This window comes from Pinus tabuliformis, chromosome 6 (assembly GCF_031772625.1).
Source record: "Pinus tabuliformis cultivar Carrire ecotype Pingquan chromosome 6, CPIR1, whole genome shotgun sequence".
Taxonomy (NCBI): domain Eukaryota; kingdom Viridiplantae; phylum Streptophyta; class Pinopsida; order Pinales; family Pinaceae; genus Pinus; species Pinus tabuliformis.
In genome coordinates, this window is record NC_142292.1 from 1010529034 (window position 1) to 1010539036 (window position 10003).

Sequence of the window (10003 nt, forward strand, 5' to 3'; positions counted from 1 at the left end):
AAGACCCACGCATCACTTAGCACCTCATTCAGCAGTGCTTACATATTAGTGCATGGGACACCTGACTTCATCTATGTATCAGAATTTCCCTTGAGGGTGTCATCAATTATCATCATTAACTATCAGCATGTCAGTCATTCCAACGCTGACTCGACAGAAATATTTAATGTTTTCTTGTAATAAATTGTCACTAGTCATCATAACGAGCATGGGACATGCCCACCTTGTATAAGCATTGTTTTTAGAGCATGGTTATATGTTATCTTCAGTTAAGGTTGTTTCTTTTCTCACCTCCAAAACAAGTTATTCTCTTTATCCAGAAGTTGATCAGACTCTCAGTCAGGAAAGAAAACATGATGTATTTCATCTATACGCTTTCTCCTAGCCTCACACATTAGGAGGACATTGTTAACACCAAAAAATTGTACACATATTTGTACAATCTAAAAGATACCCAAAATCCTCCAGCAGAATGCACAAGTGAAGATTTTCTAGTTGAAGACAGTATAAATATTAAAAAAAAAATCTCCTAAGTTCCAAAGTATATGGAATTTAAAAATTGATGTCACCAGGATTTTTTCTTTGACAGTCGCGCTAAGTATGGTATTTTCTTCAAAAGATACGACGTCAAAGGAATGGCTGACTCATAAATTCGAGATCACTTCCCACACTTGGAATACGATTCCCTGATGGTATTTCAGTCAATGGAAACCTAATTTGAGTAGCCCTGAAGATATGAAACCCCCAATGGAATCATATTGTCCTAATCATAAGTCATTATCATGAGAGGGAATATGGATTAAAAAAATTATATATAAACAAGCCATGGGAGAACCAAAACATGAGACAATATTATTTTGGAAAAATTTCTATCAAAGAAAACCTTAATTTCATTGTTGAAGGAGAAGAAGTAGAGCATTATCGTGTTGACATAATTGCTTCTTAGAAATCCATCACTTTAGTGTAGAAAATATTTCACCATTGAGAGAGTCTTGATACTTCTTGGATAGAGAGGAGAATCTTGGAAATAGAGTGAAGAAAAGAACCTCCTTTATGAGGATTTCTTTTGCACCATTGCTCAAAGAATTCTCTTCAAGTGTTTAGTATTCTACTATTTGTATTCATTTCCTACCACTAATAGTCAATAAAGGGAGCCATTTTCCATAATGATGTTGACTTGTTTGCTTCATTAAGCATTATTTATGTGTTTATCTCTTTGTTTTTGTTTTTGTTTTTGTTTATGTTTGTGTATGTATTGTCTCTGCCATTTACAATACTTTGTTTCTTCATGCTTATCCATTGACAACAACCAAATTTCTTGTTTTTCTTTGCAGGGAACAACCTACTGCTAATAAGGTGCCTTTTGGTACATCATTGCTACAAAAACACTTCAATAATACCCATGATCCGAAATCAAGCAATCGAGCAAGTTAAAGTGCAGTGGAAGAACTTTGGGCTTGATGAAGCTACATTGGAGATGGTTGATCATATGCAGGTTATGTATCCTTCAATATTCGATAGTTGAGATGATGTCTTTTGGTATATGATTTATGTTGTGTTTGGTTATATCTATAAATTCATATGTTGTAAATACCGCATTAAGTTGTGTTACAAAGCTCCAATAAGTGGTATGGTGTTCATGATATGTTGGTTATGTTTTAGCAGATGGATATGATGTAAATGTTGTATCGAGCTATGGTATAAAGATCAATAGGTAGCATGTGTTTGCTATTTTATAAGCATCATTGAAAATCAATGATGGTGTTCCCCCAAGGGGGAGGGTTCTGTAACAACCCTGGTTAAAAATCTAGGTAATAAAGTTAATAAAGGAAAAATAAGACCAAGGTCATGGGACACGTATTCCAAGATGAATGTTAGGAAAAAATATAGCGATGGAGATCACTTGTGATTAATGAATGGCTATGTAAATTGGCAAAGGAAATGGCAAAGGAAAAATGACATTAATTGGCATTTATTTATGAAAATAATGGAAAATAGGAGAGAAGGAAGGTGAAAGGTCACATAATTGCATGTGAGAAAAGTTGAAGGAAAGATAGAGGAAAATGAAGAAAATAGAGGTCTCAATTATGAAAAGGTTTATGAGGATCAGTTCACAACTTTGTGTCAGTTTTAGCTTGGAATTCTATTCTATTCTCTCTCTCTCTTGTTCTCTTGTAGACTTAAAGTTTTCTTGAAGCAATCTTAGAGAATTTTGGCATACTTTTGGATTGGAGAAAAAAGACAAAGGAAAAGTAGGAACGTGCAAGGGGACTGTGGGATCAAAAAGTACAATGTGTTTGGTTTGTAGGTATTGAGTTGCATGTATGATTTCGTTGCTAGTTTTGGCATGCATGGTATATGCATGTGGTTATGATCTGTCATTGGCATAGAGGATTTTGTGGATTAACAATGGGTTTTCCTAGCCTTTCAATTTCCTAGATAGCCATGGTTTTCTGGGTTTTCCCATTATTTTTTTATTAGTGCTCATGATCTTGATTGTTGTGGGTTGATTTATTAGTTCCTAGAGCCCTGGTTGGACAAATGCTCAAGAAGATCTGGAAAAACTTGGGTTTACTTACTAGTACTAGAAGCCTTCGTTGGAAAAATGATTTGGAACCCTTAGTGGGTTGAGTTACTAGTCCTCAAGCCTTGGTTGGAGAAATACTCTAGATCCCTATGAAAGTAATGGGTTGAGTTACTAGTCCTGGAGCTAGGTTGGAACAAATGCTCTGGAGCCCTAGAAAACATGGGTAGAGACCAATCTAGTGATTGTTAGTGTTGTCCTATTGTGAGGTGGAATCACTGGTTGAGGGTTGAGGTGGTTTGGCCTCTAGAAGACCTAGTATGGTTTTTCTTGGTTTATTCCATGTGATCCCACATTCATGCTTGGAATATGGCATAGGGGTGATTGGCTAAAAGAGAGATTTGTTTTAGCCGAACATATGGTTCGGTGGTACGTGGAAGTCCCTGACTTGGTTGTCTTTTGCATATGTTAATAAGAGCTCTTTTCCTCTTGTATTTCATGAGTATTTATACTTGTTATTATGTGGCTTTGATCATTGTTCTATCATTGTTATTATTCTAGATATATGTTCATTATAAGCATGGTTTGATGAAAAATTCTAGTTATGGCTCTTAATATGTTTTGATCAGTAAATGAATGGTTATTGAATGCATGACCTAATATATGCTATTGCATAGCTTGCACAAGTCAAGAGAAATTGAAGGAGGAGGAAGATGAGTACTGCAAGTTTACGTAAGGGTTTGGGTTAAACCCTATGTTTTTACTGCAGCCCTGTTACCATTACTGCGTAGCGTACCCGTCACTGACAGTTAGCATCCTCCTTTCCCGTTTCTGGACCATCTGTCATTTTCATAAATGTCTTCTTCAGCTGGTATATTGGGGGATTAAATGGAAACAGAGGAAGTCGATTATACCGAGGACCTGCAACCGGATCGTGTCATTTTTGGGCACCCTGTTTTCTCATCATCGAAAGCCGGCCCTAGTCTTCCATCGGACCCTTTTCTGCCTAACACATCACCAGTGGTTGCCTTACCGGAGCACTGTTCAGCTCCTCTCTTTGTCGGATCAATCTCCCTCGGATCCCCTGCTTTGGATATTCCCCCTTTGTCCCCTAGGACCCTTCATATTTTTTCTGCAATCTCGCCTCCATCAACCTCTTTTGAACTGAATCCACCCATTTCATCCTTCGATGGCCCCAAACTCTTCTATCCCCCTACATTCACCATCGGGTTGTTTCAAGACTCCAGAAGTCAAGGTAAATTCTGCTAAATCCATCCCCCTGGATGGCTCCCTGGACCCATTGACGGACCACCCATCTGCACCTCGTTCGGGGAAGAGAAAAACCAAGTGCGTGAAATCGACCTCAAAGGATATCTCGATCCGTTTCGGTGAGACCTCTGCGATCGGGGAAGCGGCTCTCATGGCTAGCACAATACTTGTCGGACATGTTCGTGGTAGGGCGTATTCAGCCACTCGACTCACTCTATGGGTCAAGGAAATCTGGGGGGGAATACTCAAAGATTTGCCTGAGGTTCAAGTTTTACCTAGAGGTTGGTTTGCTCTCCATTTTGCAAAAGAGAATTACACAGACTTGGTGCTCGCCAGATACTGGCACATTGAGATGGCGCCGGTCCTATTAAAGAGATGGAGCCCTCTTTTTGACCCTGAGAGAGAACAAATTGGGGCCGGTCCACTATGGGTTCGCTTGCCAGGGCTCCCTCTACAGTACTGGTGTGAGGAGGTATTCATTCGTATAGGGAATGCCCTTGGGACATATCTTGACCATGACCGCACTTTTGTGGAATCAAGGAATAGAACCCTTGCTCATATTCTGGTACATTTAGATACTAGCGAGGGTTTGGAGGAGAAGATTACTTTGCATTGGGGGAAATTCATCAAGATATAGATTTTGGATTACGAAGGGGTTCATTTCAATGTCAACAATGCCACAAGGTGGGTCACATATTCAAGGACTGCCCCCTTAACAAAAAACCAGGGGATACCCCTATATTATCCACTGTACCTTCCAAGACTGTCTCACTAGCTATCCAACGTTCTCCTGCACCGGGACCTATTCACTCATCCATCAATTCTCAAAAGGCAGTGGACGGGGCCCACAGAACTCTCTCGCCACTGGTCACCAGGTCTCGGGCAGCAGCAGAAGCCGCCAAAGTTTCGGGTACATCTCTCTCTCCTCCTTTCACTTGTGTTACTCTCTGTTCTTCCATGAATGCACCATCCATCTCTGTTGCACATTTCACTTTGCCCACCTCCCCTGTCATTGCACCATCTGCCCCCTCTTTGCATTCATTATCCACATCCTCCTCTTCACCATCTTCGTCTAGGGGTTCAAAATCTCATCATTACAATCTTCGTCCTCGTTTACTATCTCGAGGCTCCCCGGTGCATTTTGCCGGATTGGGTCTTTCCATACCTGGTATAGCCCCTCTGACTTCTCGGGGGAGAAAATCTGACCTATCAAAAGCTATCAGGCGAGTTGAAGCTGAAGTCGCCTCTGGTTGCCAATCTACTCTTGACGGGGTTCTTAGAGCAGCGAACACCCCTGGTAGCTTTCCCCCATGAAATGTCTTTCCTTTAACTGCTGGGTCATGGCTAGTGCCTCTAAGAAACTAGCCCTACACAAACTGATTGAGATTAAACCTGTTGACATTATAATGCTACAAGAAACCCTAGGCCCAGCTAATCTCATCACTGACTCTTTAACCTCTATTTCTTCAGGTTGGATTTTTTCGGCTATGGATTCTACAGGGAGGTCCGGTGGCCTAGAAATTGGATACAACCCCAAATCCATCAGATTTCAAGCTTCTTAGGGAGGTCATGGGTTCATGGGAATAGATCTCTTTTCAGCAAATCTGGGGACAAACCTTAGGGCTATTAACATCTACGGTCCATGTCAACAAAGGGAGCATTTTTGGGAGCACCTGCTTGGCCTCTCCATTTTTTCAGCTGATCATATCATTATTGGGGGCAATCTCAATTTCTCCCTAGGATATGGTGAATCTTGGGGATCCATGGCCCAAGTGGACTCGATCACGGGCCATATGACTAATCTTCTTGAGAGATATAATCTAATTGATGTCCCTATGAATAAACCTCTCCCCACATGGAGGAATAGATGGGTGGGTGAGGCTGCCCTTGCACGTAGACTAGACAGATTCATCATGAAAGGGTCCCTTATACAGCAATTGCATCACTACAAATAGTGGGTAGGAGCTGGAGGCATATCGGATCACTCCCCTATATACCTGGAGATCTTGGGACCTGACTATAAGCCAAAAGCCCCTTTCAAGTTTAATCATGTTTGGCCTCAGGACCCATCTTATATTCATATGGTTATGGATTTTTGGGCTGCAAATCCGATTGATAGATCAGACTCCTTGACAAAAGGCTTCTACTCCAATCTATCCAAGCTCAAGCACCTCTCCATCAATTGGGCCAGAGAAAAATATCAGAGGAAGAATTTGACTCTTTTGCACATAGAATCAGAACTCTACTCCCTACTCGATGAGCGAAGTTTGGGGTTTAACACTGCTGAAGACAAATCTCACCTAGTGGAGCTAAAGAACCGGAAGTCTCAGATATTAAAGGACAGAGAGGAATCTATTTGTCTTCAAAGCAAAGCTATATGGTTGAATGCAGGGGATGACAACACTCGATTCTTCCATAGCTATGCTAAAGGAAAAAAGGTCACAAACACCATTTGGAATCTTCCTACACAAGATGGAGGAGTGGCTAATACTTTTAACAAGCTCTCCCACCTTGGCTCTACTCATTTCAAGAACCTTTACAAAAATCCTCCGGGATCGAATATTGCTGATATTATTAATATTGCTGGACACTTCCCCAGATTTGTAAATGAGGATGAGGCTGAGGCACTTTTCGACCCTGTGACACCTGGGGAGCTTGAGGGCACTTTAAAATGGTTCAAAAAGGATAAGAGTCCGGGTCCAGATGGCTGGACCATCGAATTCTACCTCGCATTCTATGAGCTTCTTAGCCAAGACCTGCTGAGGGTAGTGGAGGAATGCAAAATATCTGGGTCTCTGTATAATGCCATCAACTTGACCTTTATCGCTCTTATTCCAAAATCAGACTCCCCATCCTCTTTCAATGACTACAGACCCATTTCTTTGTGTAATTGTCTCTATAAGATCATCTCCAAGATCATTGCAAACCGTCTCCACCCTATCCTGTCCCATCATATTGCCCCTCAACAATTTGCCTTTCTAGAACATCGGCAGATAAATGAAGCTATTGGCACAACCTAGGAAGCCATTTATACTATCTGGACCAAACACCAAAGGCCATCACTCTAAAGATTGATTTGGAAAAGGCATTTGATCGTGTTAGTTGGCTTTACATTAAGATGCTTCTTATCCATCTGGGCTTCCCCCACAACTTCATCACCTGGATCATGGCCTGTATCACCACTCCCACTTTCAGTGTGCTTATCAATGGGTCTGCATCTCATTTTTTCCACTCTGAAAGAGGACTTAGATAGGGATGCCCCCTCTCTCCTCTCCTATTTTTGATTGTCATGGATGGTCTCAGTCGATTGATTGCATCAGCTAAGAGAGATGGTGATCTCTGTGGTCTCAAGATATCTGATGACTGCTTTCTCACCCATCTGCTTTTTGTGGATGATGTCCTTATTTTTCTTGATGGTAGTATCAGGGATTCCCACTCCTTCTCAAAGATCCTCTCCCTTTTCTCATCTGCCACTGGGATGTTAGCAAACCACTCTAAATCTACCATCACTTTCACCTGAACCTCCATCCATGAGACTCAATTTTCTCACCGTCTGTTCCCATACTGTATCAATCCATTAGATCAGGGTCTTAAATACCTAGGGTTCTGGATCAAGCCTATCAACCAAAAAATAGCTGATTGGATTTGGCTCGTTACTAAACTAGAGAAAATACTTAACTTATGGAGTCACCGATATTTGTCCAGAGTCGGTAGACTTGTATTGGTTAAATCTGTACTTGAGGCCACGCCTATCTATTGGATGGCTCTCACTTGGATCCCTAGAAGCATCTTGGCCAGGCTACACCAAATCTGTATCAGAAATCTATGGAATGGGAACCAGGATAAATGGATATTTGCATGGGTTGGCTGGAACAAGATTGCGCTGCCTAAAAAATGGGGAGGCTAGGGCCTAAAGGATCTTCCTTTATCTGCACAGGCTCCAGCTACAAAAATGGGGTGGACATTGCTTACATTTGGCCTCAGAATATCATGGATTGGATTCGGCTTCCAAATCTGGTATCTCATCTGTCTGGAAGGCACTTCTTCATTCACTGCCTCTCATTAGGGATAATCTAGTTTGGAGAATAAATGATGGTTCTATGGAACGCATCAGCCTAGATCCATGGAATGGAAGCAGTGGCAAACATCTGTTATCCAAGAATCTCATACAGCATCTACATTCCCAAGAGTATAAGGTCCTAGCTAACATTGCGGACCCTCATAATTCAACCATTTTGGCACAAAGATGGAAATCTTCACAATAGATTGACCTACCACAATGTTGGCACCAAGAATGGCATGAATATATTACTGCTCTATATGAATCACACATTAGGATCAAAGAGGGCCCGGATGAACTCATATGGCATCATTCTGACAGTGGTTTATACACTCCAAAGTCAGGCTATTTAGCATTGATTTCACACAAAGTACCGGATTTGATTACTTTCTAGTGGAAGACAATTTGGAAACTCACAGTGCCTCCTCGAATCAAACTATTTTTCTGGTGCATATTAAAAGACAAAGTCCCCACTAGTGAAAATATCATGCACCGATCTATCCACGAGCCTACCTGGTGTACACTATGTAAAAGAGCAGCGGAATCGACATCACACCTTTTTCTGAAGTGTACAACCCTGATGGACCTGTGGCAAAATATTTCCACTTCTATTCGTTTCACGAGCTCATGGGAAGGCGAAGAGATTAACAGAGCCTGGGAAAGCTGGTATCACCGGCATAAAGGGTCAAAAATACAAAGCCTCCCTTTGATTATCAGCTAGTATCTCTGGTTGGCACGGAATTGAAACATCTTTGATAGCAAACCTGTGTGTTGGCCGCACACTGCAGCACAAATAATATCGGCTTTTAACGAGTTTCCCGAGCCTCCCCAATCTCGAACTCGCAGGCCACATGCCCCTCCACATAAAAATACCCCTCAAGCATATTTTGATGGCGCAGCACAACAACAGGGGTGTAGAGGTGGTTTCATCCTATACATTAGTGAACAGCATTACTACAAAGTCCGGATGGGTTTGGGGGTTGGCACTAAAAAGTTTGCTAAACTCATCACTCTTTGTCATCTCATGCATTTTTCCTTGGGACATAACTGCATGAGCATTAATATATATGGAGATTCGAAGACCATTATAGACTGGTTCAATAATATTACTGCTTGCCACACTCACACACTCAGTAATATTTTGGATGAAATAAATATATTTAAGGCTCATTTTAATGATATCACTTGCAATCATATCTACAGGGAACATAACTGCAGTGCTGACAAGCTATCCAAGGCAGCCGCGATACTTCCCAGAGGAGAGTGGTTGATCCAGGAACAACATGGGTCAAATGCATACCAATACTACCATCGACCTTACATAGACCCACATTACTACAGGACTGACAGCCATGAACTGAATATTCTAATATTTTTTTTATTTTTGTAGCTTTTTTGTATATATTGGATAGAATATATATATGGCCCTGCGTGGCAATTATGCACATAAAATAGTAGGACTGAATATGAACATCATGCGTGATGTTTCTGGTAATTATGTTGATATTTTTTGATTTTCTACCGAGCCCTCAAAGGTTGACAGACACTAGCATATGCATCCTGCATCTACAATATGTAATTTTTCAAAGTTAATGAAAGATTACGATTTTTCCAGTGGAAAAAAAATATGCTATTGCATCCACTGTGAGAGGGAATTATACCTTATTAATGATTCTCAGATAAGCAGCAGACCCCTATGTTCAGATATGCATTTATAACATGTAAATTAAATGTTCATAATGTGTTTGAAGAAATCCCTAGTATGTTTTGGTCAGTATAGGTCAAGTTTTGAGTTGCGATTGAATGTTTAGCTTTGTCATTGTATCAATTATGATTCTCTGGTGATCTTACTGAATTAATGAAAAAATATGTATTTATAACCTACAGGTACTATGTACAAAAAGTGTTTGTATAAATGAATAATACGAACCTCCAAATTCCCAGGGTCATCGCTTTGGCATATGATCTCCATTTGACTATCATAATAAGATCTCCATGAGGAGGCCTCAATAAATGTCAAATTGGTTTAGCACTTTTCCAGTCTCTTCGTTTTCCCATAAAATGTCGTCTACGCCCTCAAAAATGCCTTGGAATTATAGAACCCAAGAAAAATGAAAAAAATAGAAAGAATTGTTAAATTTAAGGAGACA

General features: G+C 40.7%; 1 protein-coding gene across 1 annotated transcript; it reads left to right on the plus strand.

Moving 5' to 3' along the window:
• The first annotated feature begins 3944 nt into the window (after positions 1 to 3944).
• LOC149262417 (uncharacterized) lies at positions 3945 to 4430 on the plus strand. The gene has a single exon (XM_089379088.1). It carries the CDS (start codon positions 3945 to 3947, stop codon positions 4428 to 4430), a length of 486 nt encoding a protein of 161 aa, XP_089235214.1.
• The last annotated feature ends 5573 nt before the right edge of the window (positions 4431 to 10003 follow it).

Coding starts and splice junctions, on each gene's coding strand:
- LOC149262417 (XM_089379088.1), top strand. CDS start 3,945: ATGGCTAGCACAATACTTGTCGGACATGTTCGTGGTAGGGCGTATTCA.